The following is an 18,226-nucleotide window of genomic DNA, read 5'->3' on the forward strand; positions in this document are numbered from 1 at the left end:
TATACCAATGAAACTACCAAGGTGAATATAGAGCTAGGCAATATAACTGAAAATTTATCTGAAGGAACAAAAAATAGAATAATAAGAGAGAAATAACTTTTAAAAAGGAATTAAAGGAGAATAGCACTTTCATTCATATTTTAAAGCTATAATCATCAAACTATTTGATATGAGTTTAAAAAATAGAAAAGCATATCAGTGGAACAAATTAAATAAGGAAGAAATGAAATAATTAAACTTAATAAGCCATCACAATTTAAGCATGAAGACATAAATTACCTAGGAATGAACTCCTTACTTAACATGAATTTCTAGAAAAACTGGAAAGCAGAAATTAGTTTTATATCAACATCTGATTCCATATAGCATAATAAATTCAAAATAGATATATGACCTGAACATTAATGCTAATATAAAAAAAATTCTGAAGAGAACCAGAGAAGGTACATTTTATTGCTATAGGAAGAAGGTGAATTCTTAGCCAAATAAGAGTTTACATCACATTTTCAAATGTGTTCATGTGTTGAGAGGTGGACTGCTAAAACAGCAAGGAGGCTCAAAAGTATGCCAAGTATTAAAATATTGAAGGAACCAGGAATGTTCATCCTGGAGAAAGACTTATAAGGAGGTATAGGGGGAAAAAATTATTAGAGGGACTGCTCATCACAAAGGAAAACTGCCCATCAACTAGAACTGTCAAAAAGTGGAATAAGCTACCTTGAGAATGAATTCCTCCTCACTGCAGGTCTATAATCAGCCTGAACGGTCGTTTGTCTATAGACAAGGGGTTCCTGTGCCCCTCCTGAGAGAATGCAGGTTGAACTAGATAAAATGAGATGATTAGACTACATGACCTCTAAGATCCCTTCTAATTCTCAGTCTATGACCCAATGACACTTGAAATTGAATTCAACAGTGACATTGTGATTTTCTTCTATCAACAGTTTGTGAGATAGGCTGGGTACACATTTTCATCTTCATTTTAGAACTAAGGAAGCCAAGGTTCTGCCCCAGCTCATAAAAAAGTGAATAGTGGAGCGGTTTTTAATTGAATCTTAGAAAAACAGAAGAAAAAGTTTCCATTTAATCCAACTCCCCTTCACTTTATAGATGAGGAAATAGGCTCAGAGAGGGGAAGTAATTTGGCTTATGTTAAGACTTGAACTCAAGTCTCTTGCCTCAGACTACAATGTTGTTTCCTATACGTCAAATGCTTAAATATTTTAAAATTAGATGTTCTAATTCCATGTCCAATGTTCTTTGTATCACTTCATGCTGACGTATTTATATGTACCTATATAACAAAAATAAGGAAAGGAAGAAGAGAAAGGTGCTAGAGACTAAAGTCATTTAAAAATTGGAATATTAATGAATTTTCTCTTGCCTTATACTTCACTTCCTTAAAAGACATGTAACCTATTTTCATAGTTTATATCAACACAAAACTATTTAGTTATTAGACTTTAAGTCCTTAATAACTTAAAATAAAAAAAACTTGCTACAAAAATTTCAAAAGTCCTGAAAATCTTATAATTATGAAATTCATCTAAGTTAGTTTTGACCCTTGACTATATTTCTACTGTTATTTTAATTCAGTTTATGATCCAAAATTTTTCCTTTGAGGGGATTTTCATAGATACAGAATGAGACAAGGAAACTAGTCACGAGAAACTGCCTTCAGTAAGGTTTTCTTTCAAAATTATGAAAACTAAGGAACATTTTATCCACAAGATGGCACCCAAGTTTAAACCTGGAAGATTTTTCTAAATTGCTTCCAACACCTGAGATATTAAGGAAATTGACAAGCCATCCTATCTTAGGCCATGTAAACCAACCAATAAGCATTTATTAAGCACTGATTGTGTGTCAGTGACTGTGCCTGGTGCTTGTGATACAAAGATAAAAATGAAACAGTTCCTTCCCTCATGGAGCTTATCAAAATACAGTTAACAGATAAGTTCTAGTTAATGAAGAATTTAGTCACATGGCAAGATGCTCATGAGCAGACAAAAATACTCTAGTTTAATAGAACAGATACAAATTAACAAAGTTTCTGATAAAGAAAACTTCTGTCAAGTAAATTCTATTTTAAAAGTGACTCACATCATAAAATTAGAACATGTATTTTCCTGGGGCGTAAAGGGATTGGGGGGGATGGGTTGGAGGGAGTTGGTAGGGGGTGGTTGTCTCTAAATGCAGAATATGACAAATACAATTTTTAAAATGTTTTGCCCTCCTGTGGTTAAGGAACTATAACAATTGTGATATTAAAGCTTTATTTTCAATAGTTAACGTTCAAATATGTAAAAGAAAAAAATACCATATGTTAAAACAGTTCCATAAACTCTGACAATAAGAATACTTGTACATTCTACCTCACACACTGGATTACTCTCTCCATAAAAGAGAGACTCCCTAAAACCTTAACTGTTTTTCAATAGTTTCATATTGTCATAAAATGAATAAGTTTAGGTCATAGATTTTAGAGGTAGAAGCAAACTTTGAAACCTTAAAGCAAACATCTCATTTTAGAGATGAGCAAATGAAGACCTAGAGAGGCTCAATGACAGAGTTGAGGTGTGAACCCAGATCCCTTATGATGTACAATTCATGGCTTGTTCTACCACACCAATGATTACACCCAAGCCAAATAATAAGCTTTTTCACACTTCTCCATCATTTAAAATCCATGTATTTCTTTCGGACTTGATAACAGCCATATAATGTCCTTGGAGAGAAAACAATATTAATTAGAAATTGAAACGTCCTGCTGTTATTTCATAATAAAAGGCTAATCAAAGCATGTTTCTAGTGAGCCAATACTGGATTTCTACCAGCAAATTCATAGGCAGCGTTTATGTCCACTATTTGTGAACCATCTAGTGCCTGGTGCCTTCATTAGAGATGTTTATACAATAAAACATGTTTGGTGTTCCAGTGAAGGGTTGGGCATTATTCGACATTATCCAAGCGGGAGTTAAAATGAAATATAAAAACCAAAGAAGTTAATCTGTTTTTGACACAGGAATCTCAAGGAAACACAAAACCCCCAATTTCAATTCAATTCAACAAGCATTTATTAAGTGCCTATTAGAAGCCAGGCGATTTGTTAGATGTTATAGATTCAGAAATAAAAAAGAAACAGTCCTTGCCTTCAAGGTGCTGACATTCTACCGAAAGCAAGCAACGTGTGCATGTTACGTACAAAGTAATTTCAGGGTTGGAATTGTGAGGAGGAAAGCACAGACAACTGGACACATCAGTAATAACTTCATGGAAGGTGACATTTGAGCGGAGCCTTGAAGAAAGATAGGCATTCCAAAAGGTGGAAGCTAGGAGAGAGGGCATTCCCAACTTGAGTGAGAGACTACGCAAAAGTTCTATCTTGCTAACATGACCAAAAAAGAAATTAACTTACTCAGAAAACATTTCCTCCTTTAGGATAGTTCTCTGGACCAAAAGTGAATATAGCTAACACTTCATGTAATTACTACCAAATTTACATTCAATTCATTTATCCAATTCAATTCAACCAAAATTTATCAACTGTCTACTTTCTGTCAGACGCTGTGCTAGGCAGAAGTTAGAACGCTGTATACAGAGAATGTCACATAGATCAGTTGGACTAGAACACAGCATGTGAAGGGAACAACATGAAATCAGCCTAGGAAGATAAGGCTGGAATCTAACTGGGAAGGGCTTTAAGTGCCAAACAAAGGAGTGTGTATTTTAACCTACAAGCATTGGGGAACCACTGAAGCTTCTTGAGCAAGACACTGATGTGGTCAGACTTATGCTTAAGGAATATCACTTTGGCATGTGGATGATGAATTAGAGTAAGGAAAGGTGGGAATTCAGAGACTACTGCAACGGTCAAAACAATAGGTGAGAGGGTCTGAATTACTGTGAGGTGGTAACCACATGACCAAAGAGAAGGGGATGAAAGTGAGAGATGTTGTAAAGACAGAATCAACAAAGAAACAACCGATGGGATATAGGGCCAAAGAATAAAAGAGTCAAGGATAATTATGAAGGTGCAAATCGGGGTGAAGAGGCAGGGGTCAGAGCTAACTTTTATGGCAAAGCTCTAGCAACTTACACATTTCTTAAGCTCTAAATTCTGTTAAATAATTTGAGTAAGCAATACCATACACTTTCCAAGGTTACAATATAAAAATATGGACAACGATGACCTTGTTTTCCTTTATAAAAAATAACATACCTCTACTTTGGAACACGTAAAAGAGAAGAAAGAATGTGAACTTCAAACTACCATAAAGAGACATTAAAAAACCACAAAAGTAAAACAACGATGAGAATAACAGAGAAATGAGGAAAACATAAGATCATTTCTAAAACCTGTCATTTTGCAAGAGAGTTTATGCATTTTAGTTGGGTTTTTTGAAAACTGTAAGGTCAAAGGCAGGTTGTAAATGCATAACCTTCACAAAGATGCTAAATTCTTGAAATATGCTTTCCCAGTGCCTTTCCTCTGTACTGCCCTTTCTTGCCCTTTATGAGTTAGAGAGAAAGGTTGTATATTATATAAATGTTGCCTCCAAAACTAGTTCCTTTATTCCCACTCTTGGACAGAGGTAATCATGATGAAATTCAGTCAATTCCAGGCTTTCATATTTTATGAGAGAAACTCTTTTTCCTTTGGGCCTTGCTGCTTTAATGTGCTGGTTCTTGGCATTTCAGGGCTGTGAATTTTTATTATCTGTCTCCTGGTCATTTTCAGTATACTCTTCTTCATTATGTTTAAATTAATAAAATACATTATTTAACAGAATGTAAGGATAAATTATGTTATTTCAAAAAACGAGGCCTAATTATATAAAAAAGCAATACAAATTTTTATTTTACACGGTTTCTAACCATGAGAGATAAGACATGGCCAGCAATTAAAATATAATGAAACATGAAGGTCATTACTGGGAATAAGAAAAACTTAATTAATTATTAAGACTCATTTTTATGGTCACTATTCTTTCAAGTATGTCAGAATAGGAATTTTCATTCCATAAAGAGCAAAACTAATTTCTCATTTTTGCTAACATTGACTAAAAAGGAAACAAATTTACTCAGAAAACATTTCCTCCTTTAGAAAAGCTCTTTGGACGAATGAATGAATACAGCTGATACTTCATGTAATTACTCCTAGGTTTATGTTCAATTCATTTTATTCAATTCAATTCAACCAACATTTTTCCAGTGTCTACTATTTGTAAGGCACTGTACTGGGCACCAGGAACAGAAAGATTCAAATGAAATAAATGGTTTCTGGTCTTTAGAAATTAGCATTCTACTTATGAATGTGGCTGTTAAGTATTTCCCCAATCTGACTTAATGAACATCACTAATGGCCACTTCCCTGTTTGGAGAATCTTTTTATAATTTGTCTGTAACCCTTGAGGGACAGGGATTGGTTCACTTGTATCTTTCTATCCCCAGCACCTAGCACAATGAAGGCACTTAAATAATGCTTGCTAGTTGATTAAGAATTATTTAATAAGCCAAAGGATAAATTACTTTTACAAAAGTATGACTTGGTCTCAAAACACAAATGGGCATGGTGGTGAAGAGAGCGTTCTGTAAACCTAAAAGCATTTTATAAATATGATTTGTTATTATCATTACTATTACTATTACCATTATTATTAAATATGCTTATTTAATTAAATAAATTAAAAATGCAGAAGTCATAACTACTCAGTCACCACAGAATAAATTATCATTTCTTTCCTAGCAAAGAATCCAAAGTCACCTTCCATTCTTCCATTTCTCATGTGACACTCTACAGAAAATGGAGTCATCTAATCTACTCTCTCTTATCTGTACCATTTTTTTTCTAACCTTTCATTTCTAGAACAATTCCAATTATTGCACTGTGATTAATTTTTTCCATATCTAAATAATTCTAGGATCTATGCCATTATAAGGATAAGGACTGGATATGTGATTTCATTGGCATAGGATAGTGGTTCCCAAACCTTTTGCTATCAGGAACTTTTTACATTCTTAATTTATTAAGGACCCTCCAAAGGGCTTTTGTTTACATGGGTTATATGAATATTTACTTTATTAGAAATTTAAACATAATAAATGTTTGTTGACTTGATTTAACTTCTGGGTAAAAAGACAGTCCATCCTATTCAGTACATATACAAAGATAAGGATAAGCTATTTGTTAGAACTGCTTGGAGAAAAATATTATGTTTTATTCAAGAACTATATAGGAGGATGAACACATTTCCAGTTAAGTAAACTGAGATTTTTAAAAATCCTTTTCCCCACATTAATTTAGCAAATATTTCTGTTCATTGTTATACTATGTATAACTTTGGATACTGAATTTACATCTAGTAAAAAATATTGTCTTTCAACTAATATTAAATTTTGTAATTTAGTAGTTTTATAATACCAACATATTAAGGCATATTTCATATGAAGTGTTGTTATTGTTTTGACCTCAGTGCCTCAGTATCTAGTTTCCTAAAATCAATAAAATGTCATGAGTATTAAAAAAATCACTAATGAATCTTTAGTACCAAATACTGATGTAGTTTTACTGAGCTAATATTGTTTTTATTGCAGGCATTGTATTTTCATTTTGTAACTATATCTTTAAAATGATCAGATTATATTTTTGTCAGTTCTACAGATTTATAAGGCAAGGTGGTAGTCTATACAGTAATTTAAAAAGTAGAGAAACAAGTCCATAGATTTTGGAGTGGAGTCCAGAGAAAAATGAACAAATGAATGAAGAAGAAAAGAAGAAAGAAAGAAAAGATGCATACAACATTTTTTTATAACAAAAAGCAATTTGACTGGAAAGTTATTTATTTTACTGAAACTTGCTCATCCAGAATGATTTAACTCAGAAAAGGTTTAAATAACATTGAGGTCTTTTTTCCTGATAATACAAGGAGATTAAAGGTATTCAAGGATTTATTCTATGGCTGGTACTTAGAACTAAGGGTTGAAATATTTGTATAATTATTCTATTTCACCCAATCACCAACTTCTCTCTATAACACCTTCCTTTCATTGATTATATGCAATTATTTTCCTAAAAATCTAGAATTTCAACATTATATAGATTTTCAATAAGAAGTTTTATCATTTTAAGTTATAAAATAGCTAGCACTATTTTCAAACTCCTACAAACTAAACAGATTGCATCATACAAATACCAAGAATTTCCAGCAGAGGTCTCAGAACTCCATTTTATATAGAAAGGAAGAAGCATTTATGGAATCAAATAATGGCTACTGAACTCAATAGAACAAATATATTCTCACTTTGTGCATTGGACTTTGTAAGGTGCATTCCTCGGGGAGGGGAATAACTTTGGAGACCACAAATTTGAGAAACTGTAAGCAAAGCCATAACTAGGAAATCTCTGAACCTGGGACCTGGGACAGGCAACATAAATTGGGTCAAGGAAAAGGGCACAAAAAGCACCCTTGGTTGTGGGGGAAGGTAAGTAGAAACCTAGGTATATATCACAAGGCCACTTCAGGGATGCTGGTTCCCACTCCTCCAAAGAAAACGGACTATTTAGTAGCTTTTTATTTTTACTAATTATTTTTTGATAACTAGGTCTAATTATTTAGCAGGAGGGAGGTCAATAGTAACCCTTACAACAAACATACTTTGTCGAAGGTGCATGGAAAAGGGCTTAGTACCAACTCCAACCCTCAAATTCTCAAAGTGAGAGCTGGAAGAGAATTTAGGAGGATCATTTAATTCAATGCTGTGCCCAGCATTTTGTGGTTCCCCAAACCCCTTTCACCAAAAACAAAAATAAACAATAAATATGTTGTGAAAAGCCAGGATAATTTAGATTGATTCATAAACTGCCTGCGGTAACTACAATGATGGTTTTTGTTAAAAAAAAAAAGTTCCAAATTAAAATTTACATTAAGTAATTGTGATCAAATATGAAATTTTATTCTATTTATAAATAAGAAAACTCTAGACATAAAATTATAAGACTAATTATGAAATAATTACAAATTTTTATGTAAGGTTATTCTGTAAGAATTACAGTCTAGCAGGATCTCATGTTTACTAATAACTGGAAGACCAAATAGTAAAGTTCTTTATTTCAGAAATTTTGTTGAATATAACATTTTAATGAAATGAGAAATAATTTGAAAGTTAAAAAAAGGTAGCATTTATGTAGCACTTTAAGGTCTGCACAGTACTTTATAATATTATTTCATTTGATCCTCACAACAACCAGGCACTGAGAGAGGTCCTATTATTATCCCCTGTTTATAAATGAGGAGATGGAGGCAAATAGAAGTCATACAGCTATGAAGTGCCTGAGGTCAAATTTGAACTCTGGGCTTCCTAACATTAGGCTCAGTATGTATGCGCGCACACACACACACATAAACTTAATTTCAATGTTGTATTTTTGTATTTGAACAAAAGTTTGCAAAATATCTGGCTCAACATCAGAAAGTCCTAAGTCTGTTTTTGCTTTGAGTTTATTTCTGTACTTTGAATTAAAACAAGAATAGAATGAAAATGTGGTAGAAATGGTAGGAGAAATTCAGTAGTTTTTTATGAAAAATTTTATGAAAAAATTCATGAAAAATTTTTTTTTTAATTTTAGCCACCTAACCAGCTAACATACATTATAAAATATTTACTTTCTACTATCTAATGAAAAGTGCTATATGGAATCATAAATGTTCAACTGCTTCATTTTTAACAATGTTTATATATAAACTAACCTTTGTAAGCAAAATATCTTCACATATGACTTTTTCTTCTACTAATGGCACACTTACTACCACCTCACAAAAACTTTACTTAACAACTCGTTTTCAAACAGTTCATTTGAAAATCCACCAGATTAAAAAAATAGTAATATAAATTGAAGATAAGTTTAAATCCCAAAACAGACTTAATGCTGCAATGAGAGGCAATAGAAGGGTTTTTATTCTGCATAAAGTGTGATGGTCCATGACAACTTCAACATAGCTCGCAATGTGCACGCTTCGTGATCACGATGTCAAGTCTGACAATTTTTGCTACAAGAACACAACTGGAACATCTTGCTCACCCATCTTGATGAGGCACAATTACAGAGTAACAGAGGGAAATAAGAGAGCTACCCTAGTGTAGTATACAGAATGCAAATGATAATATATGCATACATCTGACCATTCACTGGAAATCAGTTTATACTCAAATGTCAAACCCCTTAGGGGTTCATGAACCAATAAACTGGGAACCACTGATTGAATCCAATTCCTTTATTTTATATAATCTGAAAATAATGTGGAAGTGACTAGCCTAAGATCACAGAAGAAGGCTCATTCAACTTGCTGTGAAACTGAGGCTAAACTGAGGCTAAGCTGAGGTAGAGTCCAATAGATTCCTGGTTGTTTCTGAGCTGCCTGATAGCTTGGCTTCTCCTTTTCTCCTGTCAAACTCTAAAGGGCTACCCCTGTAAGCACTATGAGGATTCATTGCTTGACCCTGGGCCACAATTTCTTCCTACGTCTAGGCCAGTCCAGAGTCCACGTCCCTGCACCCAAGCCAGGGCTAGCTGGCCATTTTCACAAACTTTACTAATACCCTTTGAAGTCCTAATAACTTCCTGTCCAGGTTCCTACATCTATTTGTTCATTTAACAATTACTGCCAAATTAACAATGAAACATATTGCAAAATGTAATCAGTAATAATAATAAAACTAAATCTTTTCATTAAGATTTTTATGAGATTTCTAAACAAGTCCAAAAGACATTTTTAAAGATAATTCTTAAAATCCAAAGCTGTCTCACAGAAGACACTCACTCTAAGAGAGAACTAAAATGGACTTCTTTAGTCCTTGAAAGAGCGTAACAGTCACAGAATTGCCTTTGATTTCACCACTCAACTTACAAAGATCTAAGCCAACATTTAGGACATAAAAAGAGTATCTATCTCTCTCCTTTTACGTCTTAAGAAATCAAAAAGCAACAACAACAAACATAAGCACTATTAGATCCCTATTAGATGCGCCATGATGGTTTTGTCTCACATGTGCTACTTGAGCTCCTTATACCAAAAGACGACTTTGCCTGAGGACTCACATCTGTCATCAGCCAACCTAACAAAGGTAATTACTATTTTCTCCACATCTCAAAGATAGAGAAAGATCTATTTCCAAGACTGCCTCAATCATTTCTGACTTAGGACGTAAACCCCACAAGGGGAGATACATTCTCACTTTTGCATCTGAATGCCTGACATCAAAATGCCCGGCACACACCCGGCACTAAATAAATGCCTGGTGATTAACTGATTGCACTGTCTTGGATTTCTGTGCTATCTTGTAGACATTAAAGCTAATGCAATATTCCAGGAAATGTACAAAATCTATTAGGACTCAGTTTTTTTATTAAGTCATCTTTTATTTAAATCTATGAACCAACTTTAAAGAGGCTGTGTTTCTAATGAGGCATGAGGGATATACATGTATAAATCTAGTTATTATGAACAGCATTCATTCATGACTCCCATTCTGTACTGCCAACTTTCTTCCCTTATGACATGACTTGTATTTTATGTTTTCCTTACCACAACTAATGGAAACAAATAGCCAATTAACAATGAAGTAATGGTAAAAAAAATAATTAACATTGTCTCTACAACTCTACCAGATTTAAGTGTATGTAATGGCTAAAAGCAATGCTGGTTGATGTACACAGATATGAAAAACAAGTAGGAAAATTAAGAATGAAGTTTCCTAGGTTCACAGGGTCATAGATTTAATCCTGAAATGGATTTTAGAGGCTCAAAACCCTAATTTTATACCTAAGGAAACTGAGAGGTTAAATGACCTCAGAGGATCATAGGTTTAGATCCTGGAATGGAGCATGATAGTCATTTGGTCCAATACTCAAGTCTAAGCATGAGGAAACTGAGGCTCAAGAGATACGAAGTGACTTGTCTAAACACAGCAAAGCCATAAGCAGTAGACTAGGGATTTTAACTCAGGATTTTTGACTCCATTGGGAGTGTTCTTTCCCCACAATGTGCCATGTCTCAATGTACTTCCTCAGATCGTACTTCTTTCCTTAAGCTGTTGTTTGTTTTTTTAAACCATATTTAATCTGCCTTGATTAAAAAGCCTTATGATGAAGAAATGATGAGCAGTCACATTTAAGACAAACCTGGAAAGATTTGTATAAACTGATGCAAAGTAAAGTGTGCAGAACCAGGAGAACACTGTACACAGTAACAGCAACACTGTGTGATGATCAACGATGACTAATTTAGAACTTCTCAGCAATACAATGATCCAAGACAATTCCAAAAGACTCATGATGGAACATGCTATCGACATCCCGAGAAAAGAACTGACAGAGTCTGAATGCAGAGTGAAGCGTACTATTTTCACTCCATTTTGTTGCTGTTGTCTTTTCCCTTTGTTCTATTTCTTCTTTCACAACATCACTAACAAAGAAATATGTTTTACATGACTTGCACATACATAACCTATACTGAACTGCTTACCATTTTAGGGAGGAGGGAGGAAGAAATTTGAAACTCAAAATTTTATTTTAAAAAAGAATGTTCAAAATTTTCTTTATATATGATTGGAAAAATAAATCGCTATTTTTTAAAAAGTACCTCATGATAACAGCTATCTACACTTCACAATTTCACTCGAATACCATTTAGATTTATGTATAATGAGTAAACTCACTTCATAACAAGATCCTTTGAGTATTTCAGCAAATAAACTCCTTTGGATGAAACTCAAGAAGGATCTATGTTACACTGAGTTTTGTTTTTGATTTTTAATTTAAGCCAGGCTTGTGGTTTCACAGCTATAAGGAATTCCCCAAAATGAAACTTCCTATACTATTGCAAATCATTGTGATTCGTAGAAAGTTGTGCCTGGCGTACTAAGAGACTAAGTTATTTGCTCTGAGTCATACAGCTAAATAGGTGTTACAGGCAGGGCTTGAACTCGGGTCTTCCCGATTCTGAGACGTGAGGCTGCTCCTCTGTGTTCTATCCAATCCTTAAAGTTCTTTCCTCTGTCTTTTCTCTTTCCATCACAGGGGTCTCTTCACACCAGGGAGTTCTTGCTACTACTTTTAAGTCTCATGCTGAAGCAATTTATCGCCATCACCATCTTCCTTCTACTATTTCTCTTATTTCTTTGTCTCTTCTGTCATTTTCTGCCATGTCCCCAGGTTTCTCAGCGTTCCTATGAAAAGGCTGACCTTTTGGGGAAATCATCAGCCAAACACTGCTTCCCACTGTGAAAACATCAATCCCAATGGGACATGAGGTCAGGAATAATGGACAGGAATGAGCCGCAGGGGAAAGGAATGATCACTACCTTTGCAGTGATGATAGACCATTTCTAAGTGAACCCTGGTGACAAAAGTATGAATGACCTATCTCTGATGATCAAGGAGGACTTTGTACTGTGATATGAGAAGACACAGAGCACCCACCCGAGCTTGGCCAACACATCTAAGCAGAATAAGAGAGCTCCAACCAGGTGGGTTAGTTTCAACAAGGGCAATTTGTCTTGGCAACTCAGCTACCAGCATCCTCCTTCATATACACACTGGCAGTGAGGAAGACCTCACTCAGGAAAACCTGAGTTCAAATTTAGCCTAGAACCTGTTCAAGACCACAAAGCAGCCAGAAGCCTGACCACAAGTGGGGTGTTTCTTTTCCACCCTCCTTCAGGCCCTCTGTCCTCTGAATCTATCTGGGATGCTTGATGGTTCACAAGGCTTGGATGAGGTGGAAGTCACCAACTCCATTCCTTCCCATGAGCTAGAAGACTATCAGATCTTATTGTCTGCCATGCCACTGCTTCCTAAGATCCTTCAGGCCTTACCATGTGCCCTGATTCTATACCCTCCAGACACCTGGATGGCTCTGCCATCTGGCTTACTGAAGTGACCCAAGGAGCCCAGGACTTTGTCATCAGCTTCTCCAAAGAACACTTAGAACTTTCAAGCTTTTCCATCTGCCCTGAAGCTAAACTTTCTTTTCTCTGTTCTCTTCCCTTCACCCGTCCCTTCTCCTCCCTCCCATTAAAATGAAAGTTGCCTACAAGCAGGGATTGTCTCTCTTTTTCTATTTGTATCTCTAGAACTTAGCACAATGTTTAGCACACTACTGTTTGTCCTTCATTCTCAAAGAGGACCATGATATCAGGGAGGTGATACCATGACATGCAAGTGAATTGGATTTAAATGACGGAGAGCTGGGCAAAGTCATCAGTCTCACTTTCTCCTCAGGAGTCATCTGGGTCCAATGGCCAGATTCATATCAGGACAACTAGAGAGGACCCAGGATGAAGTATCGGACATTGGCTTTTTCAAGCTAAGGTCTTTAACAGGACTCAGTTTGTCAGCATCCATTCAGTGATTAAGGCTTAATAAAAAAAAAAATGAGGCAAAGAATGGCCTCTTCCAAAAAAAAAAAAAAAGATCTTTAAAAAAATAGCGATTGTTATTTACATTCATTAAGAGCCAATCAGGGCCAAACATTGACCAAGTAGGGCTTGGTCTGGGACAGAGTGATATGGGGTTAAGGCTGGTCTTTGAGAGAAAAAAATGAAAACAAGAAAAAAAGTTTCAGATAGCTAAGTGCCTGTCATTCATTCATCATCTAGTTCAATCTTATCACTTTACAGATGAGGATATGAAACTTAAGAAGGTTACACAGATGATTATGATGAGAGCATTTTAAAGTTTACAAAGTGCTTTACAAATATCATCTCATTTTATCTTCACAACAACCCTTGAAGGTAGGTGCTATTATTAAATCCATTTTATAGACAAGAAAACTGACCTAGGCAAGAGGTTAAGTGATTTGCCCAGCATCAAACTGGATTTGAACTTGGGTCTCCAGTATAGTACTCCAGGTCCAGTACTCTATCCACTGCACCTTCAGTTGCATCCAGAGTGGTAAGCTTGGGGTCTTAGAGAATTAACTGATATGCTGAGAGACATTTATAGCATACTAGTATGTTAATACCTAATTGTTAACTTGTGATCCATCTTTTCCCTTTTATTTCTAAAACTCAGCTCCTAGCCCCCAAGGTACATGCTCCTTTACTAGGTTGGGCAGGACCCCACCCAAATGAGAAACCTAATTTCTGCTTAGAGTATACACAGAAGCTAATTGAGATGAGCCCTTACTCTGGGGAAAGGAACTCCAGTCCTAGATCCTCTCCATTAGGGTGTAGGGTGATCCAACTCATAAAGAAAAGGCTATCCAAAGAGGACCCAATGGAAAGGGCTTCCCCTTCCCAGACTGCTGGAGGCTGTTGAATCTCATGATCAAGCCACATTCTCAGCAGGAGGAGCTGAAGACTTTTAACCCACCTCCTCATTAAATGTCCATCAATCAGGGCTGAGTTTCACTTGGCGGGTTGTCCAATATGAAGTAGAAAGACATACCTGTGCCTATCAGAAGGTACACACCTAATTTATGGTATTTCAGAGTCTCTCTTAGACAGGCAGCTAGGTGGCGCAGTAGAGTCCTGGCCTTGGAGTCAGGAGGACCTGGTTCAAATCCAGCCTCAGACACTTGACACTTACTAGCTGTGTGACCTGGGAAAGTCACTTTACCCTGATTGCCTTACAAACAACAACAACAACAACAACAAAAAATAACACAGAGTCTCTCTTGCCATCATTGGTTACTAAGAGAAACCACTGTCTATCAAATTATTGATTATAGACTAACCTAATTAATAAAATGATTATTAATTACCTGAAAACTTTGTCTCTTGGGGATTTTATTTGCAAAACCAAAAGATCTGGTCTTGACTTAAGTCCTGACTTGCCCAAGGTCACACAACCAATATGGGCAAAAGGCAAGACTTGAAACTCCACTTTCCTTTTTTTTGTTTTTTTTTTGAAATTGTTGTTGTTGTTGTTGGTTTTTGTTTGGGTTTTTTTGTGAGGCAATTAGGATTAAGTGACTTGCCCAGGGTCACACAGCTAGTAAGCATCAAGTGTCTGGTCTGAGACTGGATTTGAACTCAGGCCCTCCTGACTCCAAGGCCAGTGTTCTATCCACTGTGCCACCTAGCTGCCCTGAAACTCCACTTTCTTGACTCCAAGGTTGACCCTCTCTCCATTCCTCTATACCATGCTGCTTCTCTTCTGGAGTATATCATCTAGAAAATGTATAATTAGAAAAGGAGGCAAACTGGGTGATTGTGTAGCAGAAGAGAAAAATAGCAGATGAACTCCATGAGAGCTTTACCAAGCACAGAAACACCTAGAGGAAAGCCTGCAGAACCCTAGACAGATCCTTTACAGAGGACTGACAGGAGTAGCGAAAGAATCACACTAAACGAGAGTACACGGATGGATGGTAGCCTGCATCTAGGGAGGGAATAGCCTCAGTGACCCATTAAGTATGAAATCGCCAGTAGTGGACTATAGAAGGAATATAGCAGACAAAACCAGTAAAGGTGTTAATGAGCAGGGCTGATGTCCAGCTGTTTAAATCCAATTCTGCGATCTTATTATGGTATTTTAAGGAATTTAAAAAAAAAAACTAAAAAATCTTCCAGATTCAACATATCAATAGCAGCAATAAGAACAGAAGTGTTAAAATATTCCTTACAAAAATAATTTTTAAATTCTAAAAAAATATTCTCATAAAATTTGGTGGTGGTTTCCACTCACTGAGTTAAGATATTAGTTAATTGTTGGTGAACACAACTCAAAATATGCTTTTATTTCAAAAGCTACCTTCCGCAGGAAGTCTTTCCCAAGCCCCTGAACAGCTAGCATATTCCTCCTCTAGGGTTACCTACCATCCACTCCATACGTATCATATATCCCTGTTTATGTGTACGTTATGCCCCTTACTAGAAAGTATTCTCCTTGAGCACAAAAGGGACTCAGAGCTCAGCACAATGACTTTCACACAGTAAGTGCCTAATAAATGCTTGCTGATGAATTACTTTCCTCTTTCTCTAGGTCTAATGTAAGGCACACTAATTTTAACATAACTTTGAATAGCAAAAAGTGTTACCTAAGTAATAACAACAATAACTGCTAAATATAGAGTGCTTTAAGTTTGCAATGAGTTTCCCATACTATACAAGACCTCATTTGAAGCTTACAACTTTATGAGACAGGTACTATAGGTACTATTATTCCTATTTAAAGCAAGAGGAACCTGAGATACAGAGAAGCTAAGTCACTTGACAGAGATAATAAGCATCAGAGCAGGATGGAAACTCAGGTCTTCCTAGCCCCAGATCCAACTTGAAATGTACTATGCTACATTACCTTTCTAATTCGATCTCATATACTGGAGATTATTTGACTCAGGTTCAAGGCAATCTATTTTTCAAATTTCTCAATTCACATTTGATACAATACCTGTCCTGTGTATGCAAACTCCAGAGCTTGCTTTAAGCCAAGGCTAGTCACCCCATGTAAATTTACTTCATCAGCTCCACTTTCCACCATACATAGACTGAACATTGCCTGAGGGGAAAAAGAGAGAAGGCAATAGAGAGAGTTATAACATTCAAAATGGTGAGAAGGGAGGCAAAAGGAGACAATACACAGTGAAAATGGTACAAAAGTTAGAGGTACTGGATGCATTTCCAAAGGCAACAGAATGATAGGGATAGGCAAACTGGCAAAGTATCTTACGCAGACTTACAGGGCCAGGACTGAACACAAATCTTCAGACTCGAAATTTACCATTCTTTTGATTGTGTTATACTGTTTCTACAAGGACAGTATGCATTATTTGTACAGATTATAAGTATTTATTTAGGTATGTATACACATGAGGTGTCATGGTCTAATCAACAGACAGCTGTCTTCCAAGCCAGGAACATGTTCTGCCTTTGATACAAACTGGCTATGTGACCTTGGACAAGTCACTTAACTATGAATATAAAGCCCGAAGTTGAAGAGAGACCTGCCATTAGTAGAATGGATATTCTTACCAAGGGGTTTCTTATATCAGGGAAATCACTAAATCTAGTCTGTCTGTCTGTCTCTCTCTCTCTCTCTCGATCTCTCTCTCTCTCTCTCTCTCTCTCTCTCTCTCTCTCTCTCATTTTTAAGTTTGATTTTCTTTTTATAAATAATTTTGTTCTCATTGTTCACAGGCATAAATTGTAGTATGTATGAGGAGACAGATGGCCCCGAGAGGTTTTGTATTTCATAAACTATCTACACTAGGACTCCGCAGTTTTGGATGGTGAGTTAAAGGATTTCCCTGAAGGCTACTGAGTCAATTTAATTTTCTTTTTTTTTTTTGCTTTTTAGTGAGGCAGTCAGGGTTAAGTGACTTGCCCATGATCACACAGCTAGTAAGTGCAATTTAATTTTTATAAATGATTTCTTTTCTCTCTCAAGCAAAACCCTAATACTTGAACTTGGGGCTCAATTAGGATTTCCTAAGAAGAATGAAATGACGAGAGTGATGGTGCCTCTGGCAAAACTCTACCTCTTTACCGAAAGGGAGCCACAGACAGGAGTAGATGAGAAAATTCCCAGTAGGCAGGGTCTGTAAGGATTATGACCGAAACTTTTTCTAGTTGAGAAGGGAAAAGCAAAAGGGACAGAATCATTCTTTCTACTTCACAACCCCACTCCCCACTTTCCCCAACTTCAAAGTGATACCTAGTGTTATATAAATGTGTATGTGTGTATAACATTATAATATATAGTATACACACATATACATATATATTTACAATATAAAGTTGTAAATCCTTTCTAGTATTCTTTTTAAAATTTCTTAAAACTTCAAAATAGTTTGTTCTTACATGAATCACTAAAACATATCATCTTTTCAGAATTTCCTCTATCTGAAACTCAGTCAATCAACAAGCGTGCATTAAGCACCAACTACATAGTAGGTTTTGTGTTACCTTAGGCAGGCAAGGAGAGCTAGCATGTGTATGCTCAACACTGGGGAAACAGTAAAAGACAGCCCCTGCTCTAAGGGAACTTATAACCTAACAGGGAGAAACCTTGCAAACAACTACGTACAAACAAGTTCTGGACAAGGATTCGCCAGAAATCATCAACAGAGAGAAGGCACTAGAATTAAGGGTGATGGAGAAAGGCTTCCTCTTGGAGGTAGGACTTTAGCGGGTATCTGACAACCATGGAAACCAGAAGGTAGAGGTGAAAAGAGACAACATTCCAGGTATGAGGGAAAACCAGTAAAAATGCTTCGAGTTT

At 35.9% G+C, this 18,226-nt stretch overlaps 1 protein-coding gene across 5 annotated transcripts in view; it reads right to left on the minus strand.

Moving 5' to 3' along the window:
- The window catches only part of KLHL32 (kelch like family member 32), a 288,659-nt gene that overhangs the window by 134,586 nt on the left and 135,847 nt on the right, over positions 1-18,226 (minus strand). For 4 of the 5 annotated variants that reach the window (XR_002326784.1, XM_078155228.1, XM_020998287.2 and 1 more), the window contains one exon: positions 16,397-16,504. The exons of the other annotated variant lie outside the window; for it this stretch is intronic. Coding sequence is in view for 3 of the 4 variants with exons in the window: in XM_078155228.1 (XP_078011354.1) it covers positions 16,397-16,504 (108 nt within the window). In the remaining variant the exon portion in view is untranslated. The remainder of the gene's footprint in view (positions 1-16,396; positions 16,505-18,226) is intronic. 5 annotated transcript variants of the gene reach the window in all.

This window comes from Phascolarctos cinereus, unplaced genomic scaffold (assembly GCF_003287225.1).
Source record: "Phascolarctos cinereus isolate Bilbo 61053 unplaced genomic scaffold, phaCin_HiC Scaffold_5;HRSCAF=322, whole genome shotgun sequence".
Classification (NCBI taxonomy): domain Eukaryota; kingdom Metazoa; phylum Chordata; class Mammalia; order Diprotodontia; family Phascolarctidae; genus Phascolarctos; species Phascolarctos cinereus.